Genomic DNA, 15,537 nt, shown 5'->3' with positions numbered 1-15,537 from the left:
TTAACCAATTGTGAATTTGTGTGATGTGAATTTTACCAAAAAAGAAAAAAGAAACTTCATGGTGAATCTTCCTCTGATCGTAAGTAAATATTGTAGCTCCATAGACATTTCAGTAGTTTGTGTATGGGGAAATATACATCTTACTACCGAATATTCAGATTAGCTTAACAAAATCGGGTGGTATCATTCTTTTTTTTTTTTTTTTTTTTTTGGCGGTAAGAAAATGGCGGGTCTCTCACTGCTGTGGCCTCTCCTGCCGCGGAGCACAGGCTCTGGACGCACAGGCTCAGCGGCCGTGGCTCATGGGCCCAGCCGCTCCGCGGCATGTGGGATCCTCCCGGACCGGGGCACGAACCCGCGTCCCCTGCATCGGCAGGCAGACTCTCAACCACTGCGTCACCAGGGAAGCCTGGGTGGTATCATTCTTAAGGATGAAAAGCCTTACAGTCTTATTTGTTGGATCATGTTTCTATAGTAGAACTCCTGTGATAAAATATCTTAGCTTTTAGTAGATATTTGGGGAAAATTTGGAATAATGAGTGGGTTTAATATTTTAGGTGGATGCCAGTATAAAATGCCAGATGAAAACACCTGAGAATATCTTGCCTTCAGAACAGATGGGATTCCTTATTTCAGAAATGGGGCCTGCTAGCAAGCCTAGTAAAGACACAGGTTTATCCACTCCAGCCAGATACAGCCAGCAAAGAAGCAACTCACAGCAAGGAAAGTCCCCTGGTAAGGATTATTGTGCTCTAGAATGCTAGCAGTAGAATCATAGTGTAGAATTAATATATGAATGATAGTTTTTCTAGTCTTCATTTATTATTCATAATTGTAATATACTAATCACATTGCTGTTTCATACAACTGCAATTTTAACTCTTTATTTTTTCTTAATCATCCTTTTAAAGTATGTAAACGTTATATTCCAGTATTGCATGTAAGAGTATGAGCTTTTGAAAAGAGGACATGGTAAGTAAAAGCAAAGGAATTTGGATTATTTAACTTGGAGAATGCAAGGATGAAGGGTGATTCAATAACTGCTTCAGATGCCAAAGACTTTGTAATTACGGAAGTACTTGTTCTCTTATTAGCAGAGTATAGTACAAGAGGGAATATGCTTAAACTGTGGCAGGAAAAAATTAGATGGACATTAAAGACATTATCCTGAGCATATTATAAAGATACTCTAAAGTATGACTCTGTATCAATGGGATTTTTCTTGTGGTTTGTAGGAGCCCGAGTGATTGTTTTAGTACAGTTGCTGCTACTCTTTCTAGGGAAATTGGAAAGAATCATTTTTTTAAGAAAATGGTGACATCCAATAAAACATGTTTCTTGTATGATCCAAAACCAAGTCATCAAAGTCTTCAGTGGACAACTTGAATATTCTCAAATTATATGCATGTCAGAGGCATGCAGTTCAGTGAATTAATGAATCAGGTTAAGCAATCATTTTAACCCATAAAAATTGGAAAAATCTTGGGAACTTCTGTGAGAATTTCTCCAAAAAGTAAACTAATAGTAATATGATCGAGATGTTGTTTAGACTCATTGGGTTCTTTCTGCAAAATGCCTTTTAGACTAAAAGCTATCTTGATCACTCATTTTGTTTGTTAAACTTAGCTTGCACAGTTGCTTTTAGTTGAGTATATGATCCAATCTACGATCAAAGATTAAGATTTCTTACCACTGCAGATGTTCAAAGCAATGGCACAGACTTTGAAGGCAATTTAGAAAAGGACAGTGATGAATATTTACTACACACTCACTTTTATGACATACAGCAAACTTGATGAAACTGGTATTATCGTCTTAAAGATCGGGAAACTTAATCTTGGAGAGGATAAGTAACTTGTTCAAGATCACATTAATTTAGCTAATATTCTACTCACAGTCCTTCTGTTGACTGTGTCCTTTGATGCACAAAAGTTTTAAGTTTTATGTAGTCCCATTGGTCTACTTTTCCTTTTGTTGCCTGTGCTTTCGGTGTTGTATCCAAGAAAGCATTGCCAAGTCCAGTGTCATGAAGTTTTTCCACTATGTTTTCTTCCAGGAGTTTTATAGTTTTAGGTCTTATATTTAGGTCTTTAGTCCATTTTGAGTTAATATTTGTAGACAGTGTAAGGTAAGGGTCCAACTTTATTCTTTTGCATGTGGACATCCAGTTTTCCTAGAACCATTTGTTGAAGAGACCTTTCCCCACTGAGTGGCCTTGGCATCCTTGTTGAAAGTCATCTGACCATATATGTGAGGGTTTATTTCTGGTTTCTTTATTCCAGTCCACTGGTCTATTTTTCTGTCGTTATGCCAGTACCATATAATCTCTGTTTAACCAATCAATTCTGCCATTGTAGCACAAAAGCAGTCATAGATAATACATAAATGAATGTTTGTGGCTATACTTCAGTAAAACTATTTACAAAAACAGTTGCTGGGCCCAGTTTGACCCAAAGGTCATAATTTACCAACCCCTGAGTTAGACTAACAGTTTATTTCTGAAAAGCAATAGTGGAAGCCAGAAAGGAGTAGAATCATATTTTTAATATATGAAAAGAAATCCGCAGTCCTGGAAATCTCTACGCAGCCAAAAGATCCTTCAATAATGATGGCAAAAATGAAGACATTTTCAGATAAACACAAAATAGAGAGCATGTGCCACAGCAGATAAACAGTAAAGGAAATTCTACAGAGTGGTCTTCAGGCAGCAGGAAACAAGGAGACATACTGTAGCTTCTAGGGTAATCACCAAAATTGGTATAGAAATAATGCAAAAAAAAAAGGCAGGAAAGGAGGAAGCAAGGAATTAAAAATAAGGAAGACAGAGAAAACAAATAGTAAAATGGTTGACCCAAATTTAGCCAATACAACTATTATATGTAAATGGTCTTAAAATCTCAAAGACAGAGATTGCTAGAGTAGATAAAAGGGCAAACTCCTACTATAGGCTGGCTACAGGAGACATGTAGGTTGAAAGTAAGTGGATAGAAAAAGATACAACATGCAAACAGGAAGAACGAGAAGGCTGGTATGGTTATTTTTAAATATCAGAAAAAATAGACTTTAAGACAAAGAGTGTTATAAAGAGGGCCACTTCATAATGATGAACAATTCATCAGGGAGGTGTATCAACTGTAAATGTGTTTTTTGTAGTAATAGAGTTTCAAAATACATGAAGCAAAAATTGACAAAAATTAAAGGGGGAAACACAATTCGTCAATGTACTAGGATATTTTAATACTTCTGTCTAAGCAATTGATAGAACAACTAGACAAAATATCAGTAAAGACATAGAAGATCTGAACAACATAAACACCTTGATCTAATTGGCATTTATAGTACACTGAGCAGCCAACAACTGCAGAATATACATTGTTCTCAAGTGCATATAGTACATTTACCAGGATAGGTCATTCATCGGGCCATAAAACAAGTCTCAATACATTTAAAAGAACTGAAGTCATACACAGTGTACTTTCTGAATATAACAGGATTAAATGAGAAATCAGTAACAGAGTAATTAGGAGAACCTCAGATATCTGGAAATAAAGTGACATACTTCTAAATAATTTGTGAATCAAAGACAAAATCACAAGGAAAATTAGAAAATATTTTGACAATGAAAATACAACATCACAGTTTGCGGGATGCAGCTAAAACAGTGTTAGAATGAAGTGTGTAGCTTTAAATGCTGGTATTAGAAAAGAAATAAGATCTAAAATCAATGACCTGAGGTTTTACCATACGAAACTAGGAAAAGAAGAGGAAAGTAAACCCAAAGGAAATACTAAAAATAAAAATAGACATCAATGATATAGAAAACAGACAATTGAGAAGACTAACAAATATAAAACTGGCTTTTTGAAAAGATCAACAAAATTGACAAACTCCTAACTACACTGATCAGGAAAAAGAGAACAAAAATCATAACTACCAAGGATGAAAAGAGATTAATACCTCAGAATCTGTGAATAGTAAAAGGATAGTAAGAGAATATTATGAACAGTCTTATGTTAATGAACACAACCACATAAATGGAATAGCCACAGTTCTTAAAAAATACACCTTGTCAAAATTCACACAAGAAGAACCAGTGAATAGCCCTATATAGATTAAAGAAGTTGGTTATCAAACATTTTCCTCAAAGGAAGGAAGAAAACTACAGACTAATAATCCTCATGGATGTAGATGCAAAAATAATTAACAAAATGTAAGTAAATTGAATGCAACAATACGTAAAAAGGCTGATAGACAAAGTAGAGTTTGTCTCAAGAATGCAAGGCTTGATTGAATTTCAAATGCTAATATTATGCACCATATTAACAGAGTAAAGGAGAAAAAACTCTATGATGATTTTAATAGATTCAAGGAGAGCACTTGACAGACTTCAGCACTCATTTGTAATAAAAACTCTCAGCAAAGTAGGAATAGTAGAACATTTCTCAAACTGATAAAGAATATCTATAAAATATGTATAGTGAGGATCATGATTAATAGTGAAAGACTAAACTGTTTACTCCAGAGACTGGGAACAAGGCAAGGATGCCCACTTTACCACTTGTATTCATTATTGTACTGGTGGACCTAGCCATTGCAATAGGCAAGAAAAAGAAGTAAAAGGCGTAAAGATTGGAAAGCACACAACTGGAAAATGAAATTTTAAAAAAATAAAACATTTATGGTAGGCCCAAAATCATAACATACCTAGGAATAAGTTGAACAAAATATGTCTAAGGCCTCTATGCTGAAAACTTACAAATTTTGCTGAAAGAAATTAAAGAAGACAAATAAATGGAAAGATGTGCCATGTTCATGGATAAGAATACCCAATATTGTTAAAGTGACAGTTCTCCCCAAGTTGATCTATAAATTCAATGCAATCCTAATCAAAATTCTAGTAGACTTTTTTTTCTTTAATGACAAGCTGATTCTAAGATTTAAAAGAAAATGCAAAGGACAGAGATTAACCAAAGCAATTTTTAAAAATAAAAAATTGGAGGAGACTTTACCAGATTTCAAGACTTACCATAAAGCTAAAATAATCAAAATCGTTTGGTATTGGTGAAAAGAGGGACCTATAGATGAATGAAACAAAATAGAGAGTCCAGAAATAGATCTGCACATATGTGGTCAATTGATTTTCAACAAAGGTGCTAAGGCAGTGCAATGGAGAAAGGAAAGTGTTTTCAACAAAAATTAACATTGACCCATACCTCAGCCTGAAGGAGCAAGATGGCAGAGTAGAAGGATGTGCGCTCACTCCTTCTTGCAAGAGCAGCGGAATCACAACTAACTGCTGAACAGTCATCGACAGGAAGACGTTGGAACTCACCAAAAAAGATACTCCACATCCAAAGACAAAGGAGAAGCCACAGTGAGACGGTAGAAGGGGCGCAATCACAATAAAATCAAATCCCGTAACTTCTGGGTGGGTGACTCACAGACTGGAGAACACTTATACCACAGAAGTCCACCCACTGGAGTGAAGGTTCTGAGCCCCACGTCAGGCTTCCCAACCTGGGGGTCTGGCAATGGGAGGAGGAATTCCTAGAGAATCAAACTTTGAAGGCTAGCGGGATTTGATTGCAGGACTTCGACAGGACTGGGGGAAACAGAGACTCCATTCTTGGAGGGCACACACAAAGTAGTAAGTGCATCAGGACCCAGGGGAAGGAGCAGTGACCCCCATAGGAGACTGAACCAGACCTACCTGCTAGTGTTGGAGGGTCTCCTGCAGACGCGGGGGGTGGCTGTGGCTCAATGTGAAGACAAGGACACTGGCAGCAGAAGTTCTGGGAAGTACTCCTTGGCATGAGCCTTACCAGAGTCTGCCATTAGCCCCATCAGAGAGCCAGGTAGGCTCCAGTGTTGGGTCGCCTCAGGCCAAACAACGAACAGGGAGGGAATCCAGCCCCACCCATTAGCAGACAAGCGGATTAAAGTTTTACTGAGCTCTGCCCACCACCAGTCCCTCCCATCAGGAAACTTGCACAGGCCTCTTAGATAGCCTTATCCACCAGAGGGCAGACAGCAGAAGCAAGAAGAACTACAATCCTGCAGGCTGTGGAACAAAAACCACATTCACAAAAAGATAGACAAGATGAAAAGACAGAGGGCTATGTGCCAGATGAAGGAACAAGTTAAAACCCCAGAAAAACAACTAAATGAAGTGGAGATAGGCAACCTTCCAGAAAAACAATTCAGAATAATCATAGTGAAGATGATCCAGGACCTCGGAAGAATGGAGGCAAAGATTGAGAAGATGCAAGAAATGTTTAACAAAGACCTAGAAGAATGAAAGAACAAACAAACGGAGACGAACAATACAATAACTGAAATGAAAAATACACTAGAAGGAATCAATAGCAGAATAACTGAGGCAGAAGAACAGATAAGTGACCTGGGAGACACAATGTTGGAATTCACTGCCACGGAACAGAATAAAGAAAAAAAATGAATGAAAAGAAATGATGATCTTTTGACAAAATTCAACACCCATTTATGATAACAACTCTCTAGAAAGTGGGCACAGAGGGAACCTACCTCAACATAATAAAGGCCATATATGACAAACCCACAGCAAACATCATTCTCAATGGTGAAAATCTGAAAGCATTTCCTCTAAGATCAGGAAGAAAATGAGGATGTCCACTCTTGCCCCTATTATTCAACACAGTTTTGGAAGTCCTAGCCATGGCAATCAGAAGAAAAAAATAAAAGGAATACAAATTGGAAAAGAAGAAGTAAAACTGTCACTGTTTGCAGATGACATGATACTACACATGGAAAATCCTAAAGATGCTACCAGAAAACTACTAGAGCTAATCAATGAATTTGGTAAAGTTGCAGGATACAAAATTAATGCACAGAAATCTCTTGCATTCCTATACACTAACAATGAAAGATCAGGAAAAGAAACTAAGGAAACAATTACCATTCACCATTGCAACAAAAAGAATAAAATACCTAGGAATAAACCTACCTAAGGAGACAAAAGAACTGTACTCAGAAAACTGTAAGACACTGATGAAAGAAATCAAAGATGACACAAACAGATGGAGAGATATACCATGTTCTTGGATTGGAAGAATCAATATTATGAAAATGACTATACTACCCAAAGCAATCTACAGATTCAATGCAATCCCTATCAAACTACCAACGGCATTTTTCACAGAACTAGAACAAAAAATTTCACAATTTGTATGGAGACACAAAAGACCCCAAATAGCCAAAGCAACCTTGAGGGAAAAACACGGAGCTGGAGGAATCAGACTCCCTGACTTCAGACTATACTACAAAGCTACAGTAATCAAGACAATATGGTACTGGCACAAAAACAAAAATATAGATCAATGGAACAGGATAGAAAGCCCAAAGATAAACCCATGCATCTATGGACAACTAATCTATGACAAAGGAGTCAAGGATATACAATGGAGAAAAGACAGTCTCTTCAATAACTGGTGCTGGGAAAACTGGATGGCTACTGTAAAAGAATGAAATTAGAACATTCCCTAACACCATACACAAAAATAAACTCAAAATGGATTAAAGACCTAAAGGTAAGACCGGACACTATAAAACTCTTAGAGGAAAACATAGAAAGAACACTCTCTGACATAAATCACAGCAAGATCTTTTTTTGATCCACTTCCTAGAGTAATGGAAATAAAAACAATAATAAACAAATGGGACCTAATGAAACTTAAAATCTTTTGCAAAACAAAGGAAACAAGACGAAAAGACAGCCCTCAGAATGGGAGAAAATATTTACAAACGAATCAGCGGACAAAGGATTAATCTCCACAATATATAAACAGCTCATGCAGCTCGATATTAAAAAAACAAACAACCCAATCAGAAAATGGGCAGAAGACCTAAATAGACATTTCTCCAAAGAAGACATACAGATGGCCAAGAAGCACATGAAAAGCTGCTCAACATCACTAATTATTAGAGAAATGCAAATCAAAACTACAGTGAGGTATCACCTCACACCAGTTAGAATGGGCATCATCAGAAAATCTACAAACAAATGCTGGTGAGGGTGTGAAGAAAAGGGAACCCTCTTGCACTGTTGGTGGGAATGTAAATTGATACAGCCACTATGGAGAACAGTATGGAGGTTCCTTAAAAAACTAAAAATAGAATTACCATATAACCCAGCAATCCCACTACTGGGCATATACCCAGAGAAAACCATAATTCAAAAAGATACATGCACCCCAATGTTCATTGCAGCACTATTTACAATAGCCAGGTCATGGAAGCAACCTAAATGCCCATCGACAGACGAATGGATAAAGAAGATGTGGTAAATACATACAGTGGAATATTACTCAGCCATAAAAAGGAACGAAATTGGGTCATTTGCAGAGACGTGGATGGATCTAGAGACTGTCATACAGAGTGAAGTAAGTCAGAAAGAGAAAAACAAATATCGTATATTAACGCGTATATGTGGAACCTAGAAAAATGGTACATATGAACCGGTTTGCAGGGCAGAAATAGAGACACAGATGTAGAGAACAAACGTATGGACACCAAGGAGGGGTGAGGGGTGGGGGATGAACTGGGCGATTGGGATTGACATTTATACACTGATATGTATAAAATGGATAACTAATAAGAACCTGCTGTATAAAAAAATAAATGAAATTCTAAAATTAAAAAAAAATGGACCCATACCTCGTACCATACATAAAAATTAACTAAAAAAGGGATAAAAAAAGGAAAAAAAATTAACTGAAAATGAATCACAGACCTAAGTATAAAACCTAAAACTTTTTGAAAAAACAATAAGAGACAAACTTTACTACTTTGGGCAAAGATTTCTTAGAACACAAAAAGTATGATCAATAAAGAAAAAAATGATAAATTGGATTTCATCAAAATTTAAAACTTCTGCTCTTCAATAGATATCATTCAGAAAATGAAAAGGCAAGCCAAAGCCTAGGAATAAATATTGACAGCAATATTAAAATCAAAATATCAAAACAAAGACATATCTAGAATATAAAAACTCTTACAGTGCAGTTCAAAAATGGGGTACAATATGAACAGACATTTCACAAAAGATACACAGATGGCCAGGAAGCACATGAATAGATGTTTAATCATCAGAGAAGTCGGTTAAAACTGCAATGAGATATCACTGCACACCAATTAGAATGGCTAAAGTTTTTTAAAAAGGAAAAAAACCATGACCATGCCAGGTGTTGATAGGGCACTGGAACTCTCATACACTGCTAGTGGGAACTTAAAATAGTATAACCACTTCTGGAAACAGTTAGGCAGTTTCTTAAAAATTAAGTTAAATATATAAAATCAAGTTAAACTTTGTCCATCCTCTTCTCTCAACCTAATGGCACCTATATTGAGATCATCTGAAAACGAGGGTTTGATTGGGAAGATAACACCCTTAATCTCACCTTTGCCATAGTCTATCAGAGATACTTGAGAAAAGCTTGAGGCCCTCATTAGAGGTACCTCTTACTACTGTTTCAAGTTGGGATAGTAAATTACTTCGATGCACACCCCAAATTACTGAACGCTAGTCAGTTGGTTTTCAACCACAGACAGAGGAATATTCCCTTCCGTCTCTGCTTGCACACTGGCTACCTCTAGCCTGAGTTCATCTCTTATTTTAGGGCTTTGCTGAATCGTCAAGAAAACAGCCAACACATTGTGAATTTTGTCAGCCTTTCCCCGTATGGTTACATGCTCGCTTGGCATGTGGTCTGCTTTCCAGGGTATCACAGGCAGTGATTTTACCAAATGTTTTGAAATAGATTTCAATGATCACCAACGTTCTAGCCTGATGTGCCTTAACCACCTGCTGTCTGACTGCTAAGCCAGTACCACGTATTTTAATTTGAATTACAGCAGCACCTCACTTATAGATTCCAAATTCCATATTAGTCCACATATAAGTTAGGCTACTGTAAAAAACAAAACATAAAAACCAGTGTCTTAAACAATTTAGAAGTTTATTTTTTCCTCATAATAACAGTCCAGAGCTGATGTGGCAGCTTCGCTTTTCTCTGCTAGCCCTCAGGTGTGACGTGGTGAAAGATGGCCCACCACTCTATCCTCATGTCAGCCAGCAGGGTGCTATAAATATCCCTTCCTTTTATGAGCATAATCACTGCTTATGCTCACGTCAGTTTGACTAGAACTTAGTCACATGAACAGGCTGCAGGGGAGCTTGGAAATGTGGTCTGTAGCTGTGTCCATTTGCCTGTGTAAACAATACCATGATTTAAAAGAAGAATAAATATTAGGAGACAACTAGCAGTCTCTGTTACATGGACTAAGAGAAAATATTTACAACACAAAATATAAAGCATTGTATTCATAATACATAAAAGCTTCTACAAATCATTAAGAAATAAAGCAATCCAATAAAAAGAAATAAAATAATATTAATGTGCAGTTCAATTGAAGAAATACACATGACCAATAAGTGTATAGAAAGATGTTGAACCACTCAGATAAATCAGTAATCAGAGAAATGCAAGTTATAAATCAACCAAAAAAAATTTTTTTTTGCCAGTCTGACAAAACTTAAATTATTGATAATATCCAGGTTGATAAAGGCGTAGGGAAAAAGGAACCTCCTATACACTGTAATTGGAATGTAAATTTGTAGAGCCAATTGGAGGGCAATTTGGCATGATCTGTAAATAACTAAAATGCTTATATGCTTTGACTCAGGAATCCCATTCCCAGGAATCTCTCCTACAGAGTTCAGTGTAGTGTGTTATTTATAATAGTAAACATTTGGAAAAAAAGCATAAATGCCTGACAGTGGAGTATTAGACAAACTACGATAAGTTCATGTAATGAAACACTGTGCAACCATTTAACAAAATAAAGTAGCTTGATATGTTGTTACTTGGAAAGATAGAAAGTGTTCGTAATATGTTAAGTGAATGAAGCAAGTTGCAGCATACTGTGTCTAGTACAACCCCCTTTCTAGGACAAAAAATATATATATACTGTAAAATTATAGAAAAAAGTCTGGAAGTAAATAAAACTGATACATATAACAGTGGTCACCTCTGGCAAGTAGAATTGGAGGTGTAGAGAGGTATTTTTTTTGCTTCTTAATTTGTGTTTGAGGGTACACAATGGTGGGATTATGGGGAAATCTCCCTTTTTGTATTTGTCTAGATTTTTAAAATTGAAAAAATATTTTAAATAGTTTAAATACTGTAAAGAGTTTTCTATAGTATGAATATAAAAGCCTCAAAATAATAGGAATGAGCAATTTAATGTTTTGAAAAAAAATTTATATCCCAGATATTAATCTGACTTTTGAGATTTAGATATGATTGACTCAAGCTAACCTTATCCCACACCAAAAACGCTTTTCTAAGATTTCTGAGAATTTCTAGGGCTTACAGTGGCTTTTATTTTTGAGTTTCTGCTTTTGCTTAATTCTAGATTCATCCATTTCTCACCTCCTGTAGGTGTTCTGTCTGCTCCTTGCCAGACCAGATGCAGAGCTCAGCCCCCTTACTTTGATTTCTCCCCTCCCCTGAGCATTTACATTAGGTATTTTTATGTGTAGCACACTTTTCTGAAGATTTGGTGAGGTAGAAAGTGTTTGCATTTAAAATATTGCAAATAATTAAAAATGGAATGTTAGCCATTGTTCTTTTTAAAGGGCCTTCAGTCAGTTTACCGCTTTCTCACCTTTCCTTGTCAGTAGTCAGTGTGGCCTCCTGTCATGTTGTCCTCTTTCCTTGTACTAGCACCATACCTTCTCTTCTCTGATATCTTTTTTTTTTTTCCATGTTCTTTAATCAGGCCCTGAATTTTGTGTCTTAGGCAGAGAAGGTTAGGAATCTCTTCTGTTTCCTGATGAGGCCTTGAGACCTTATCTTGCCCAACCAAAACAACCTGTCAAGATATATTCCTCAACAGACAGTTACGTCCCCAAGAGGAACTCTGGTTTCTGCTGTTAAAATAATTTCCTCTCTTGGGCTTCCTTGGTGGCACAGTGGATGAGAGTCCGCCTGCCAATGGAGGGGACACGGGTTCGTGCCCTGGTCCGGGAAGATCCCACATGCCGCGAAGCGTCTGGGCCCACGAGCCATGGCCGCTGAGCCTGCGCGTCCGGAGCCTGTGCTCCGCAACGGGAGAGAGGCCACTACAGCTAGAGGCCCGCGTACCGCAAAAAAAAAAAAAGAAAAAACCTCTCTTATGGTTTTAAGTGTAACTGATAAAGTAGTTAGCACATTAATTATCTTTTTTAACTCTTCCTTTTTTTTTTTAATTAAGCCTTATCCTTTGGTCAGTGGTGTTGGCAGGTGAGTCTTAACTGACCTTGGCTTCCTGCTGTGAAAGAGAGGAGTTGTGAAATGTTGGCATTATTATGACATCGAATCACATTTTCATTTTATTAGGGGCAGGGAGCAAATAACTTATGCTTAAACTAGAACCTGTTTGCTAAAAAGTTAGCTTTTGTAATGAAAGTGTAAGGAGAAATACAATTCATGAAGTTGCAGATTATTCTTCCTTCATAGAACTTAGCCTAACAAACAGTTGATCTATGAAAACATGGCTACATATAAGGTCCTGTGACATTAAAAGATTTTAACCAAAGTCAGTATAAAATTTATATACTATCTATTAGAGGCTGTACAGCACAGTCAACAGGAAGAAAGCCTCTGGTGTTAGAAAAAACTAAATTAACATCTGGATTCTGCTATTTACTTAACTTCCCTGAGCCTCAAGTTTCTTCATCTGTAAAATGAAGATAATAATAAAACATATGTTTATATAAAACATGTAACTGGCTTAGTATGGTGCCTGGCATATAGTAAGTACATGGTAGCAACAGAATTTTAGCAAAATTATTATTTTCATAATACTTACTATTTTGATGTTTATTACTGTCAAATGCTTTTCAAATGACTGGTCTCACTTTAAATTCATGTGGGCTCTTAGTGTTGCCAGCAGTTCTATAATATTTCCCTAGGCAGTACACTCCCCATTTTCCAAAGCCACTTTATCATATCTTCTCTCTGCTCCAACTTCCAACACAACTCCTCTCTTTTCATTCTCAGCTATGACCTTGTTTCTTACTGAGAAAATAGAAGCAGCTAGAAGAGAACTTTCATATCTTTCCACCAACAAATTTATCAGTCTACCACTTGTGTAACTCTACACTCTGCTTTTCTTCCTATTATAATGGAAGAAAGCCAGTCCTCCCATATGTGTACACAGTCCCCTTTTGTGTACTCACAGACTTAGCCCTGAACAGTTATCCTCCCTTACTCTTCAGTAATTACATCTTACCTTTTATGTTAGATAATTCCCATCAGCATACAAACATGCCATCATAGGTTCTATGTTAAAAGAAATTCCTCTCACCTTCCCTTCATTCATATTTTCATCCAGCTACTCCTCCGTTTTTCTCTTCCCCTTAGAGAAAAGCTCTTTGAAAGCCTATCCTTATCTCAACCAGGTTTTCCAATCAGGTTTTCATTCCGGCTACTCAGCTGAAACTGTTCAATGTCAAGGTTTCCAATTACTGCTCTTGTCAAGGTTTCCAATTACTGCCATGTTGCCAAATCCTGTGGTCCATTCTCAGTCCCACTTGACTGTACCTCAGCAGCATTTGAACAGACTACCTCAACCTTCCTGAAATACTTTCTTCACTTGGCTTCTGGAACATCACCCTTTCCTGGTTTTCCTTCAACCTCACTGGCCACTCCGTAGTTTCTTTTACTGAATCTTCTTTATCTTCCCTGACTTCTAAATATTGATGAGTCCCAGAGCGCAATTCTTGGACCCCTTTCCTTCTCTATTCATTTCCTAGGTTATATCAACAAGTCTCACTGCTTTTGTCTAAATGGTGATGACTCCTAAATTTATATCTAAGCCTCTATCTTCTCTGAACTCCAGGTGTGCATACCTTTTTCCCCTTGCCACTTCTTTGTTTGGATGTCCAGTAGTGTCCCAAATGCATTATAATGCCACCCTTTCCCCAGTTTTACTTATTTCAGGAAATAATACTTCTAGTCACCTCTAGTCAACCAAAAGTCTTGGAATCTTCTTTGACTCTCTTCTCTCTCATCTCACATCCAACCCATCAGCAAATTCTGTCAGTTCTATCTCAGTGTAGATCCAGAATCTGACCATTTCTTATCACCTTTACATGCTATCACCATGGTCCAAGCCACTACATCTCTTGCCTAGATCTTTCTGCTTCCACTGTGTGCCCCTACAGTTTTTTCTCCACACAGCAATCAGAGTGATACTTTAAAATTATTTCCCTGTTTAAATTTTTCCAGTGGTTTTCCATCACATTTAGAATAAAATCTAAAAATCCTTACTATGATTTGGCTCCTGGTAACTGCTCTGACTTTATCTCCTGCCACCTTCTATCTCTCTCATCTATTCCAGCCATAGCAGCCCCTTCACTATTGTTTGAACGCACCAAGCATGGTCCTGCCTTCACACTTGCTGTTCCCTCTGCCCGAAATGTTCTTCACCCAGGTATTCACATGGCTTGCTCCTTCATTTCATTCAGTTCTCTACTCAAATGCCAGCTCATTATAGGAACCTTCCTGATCCTACTGTCTGTAATAGCACCCTATTCTCCATGTCCTGCCCTCCTTCAGTCCCTATTCTTTTTCCTTAGTTTTCTTCTATAATGTTCATCACTACTTGACGTTTTGTATTTATTATTTTTCTCCCCCTCTAGAAGGTTAGTTCCATGAGGGCAAGGATTTTGTTTTGTTCATTGCTGTATCTCCAGCACCTGGAGTATTACCTGTGGCACTCAGTGTTTATACACTGTTATCTTACTAATATACTTTTCAAAAAGGATCCTTGGAAAAAAGCAATCTTAAAAAAAAATTGTGGTAAAATACACATAACATAAAGTTGAACCATTTTTAAGTGTATAGTTCAGTGGCATTAAGTACATTCACATTGTTCTGCTACCATCACCACCATCCATCTCCAGAACTCTTTTCATCTTGCAAAACTGAAACTCTATACTCACTAAACAATTCCTATTCCTCTTCTCCCCCCAGACCCTGGAAAACCTATTTTACTTTCTGTCTCAATGAACAATCTTTAATTAGCCAACAAAAGATAAGTTTTGAACATCTGGGGAGTCAAATTCAACCCATAGGTTGCTTTTATTGAGTGCTTATTAACAACTACTCTGGGGTTGGTACAGTGCTAGGTACACTAGGGATACAAAAGTAGTGTCCTGTACAGTTTTATTCTGCTGGAACTAAGAATTGCATATGTCTTACTAAAGATAACCATCCTATATCTCGTTACTATGCTCTGACATTGAAAACTGAGATACATTTGGTTATGAGTTTTATTTTTATGGCCATTTTCTGCTTTCCCCTTCTTTTTGTCCCATCATTTCAAACTGATAGGAAAGTATACATTTTTAGGGGAGATTCACATAACAGAAAGTTAACCACTTTAAAGTGAAAAGTTCCATGGGACTTAGGCCATTCACAATGTTGTGCAAGCTCTATCTAGTTCCAAAACATT

General features: G+C 37.1%; 1 protein-coding gene across 1 annotated transcript in view; it reads left to right on the top strand.

Annotated features, from left to right (window-relative positions):
• Positions 1-15,537, top strand: part of HSF5 (heat shock transcription factor 5) — a 50,785-nt gene that overhangs the window by 21,193 nt on the left and 14,055 nt on the right. Inside the window, exon 5 of the mRNA XM_067717642.1 lies at positions 558-735. Within this exon, the coding sequence (XP_067573743.1) occupies positions 558-735 (178 nt within the window). The remainder of the gene's footprint in view (positions 1-557; positions 736-15,537) is intronic.

This window comes from Pseudorca crassidens, chromosome 19 (genome assembly GCF_039906515.1).
Source record: "Pseudorca crassidens isolate mPseCra1 chromosome 19, mPseCra1.hap1, whole genome shotgun sequence".
Taxonomy (NCBI): domain Eukaryota; kingdom Metazoa; phylum Chordata; class Mammalia; order Artiodactyla; family Delphinidae; genus Pseudorca; species Pseudorca crassidens.
The sequence above is the reverse complement of the archived record's forward strand: the minus strand, read 5'-3'. Positions and strand labels throughout refer to the sequence as shown.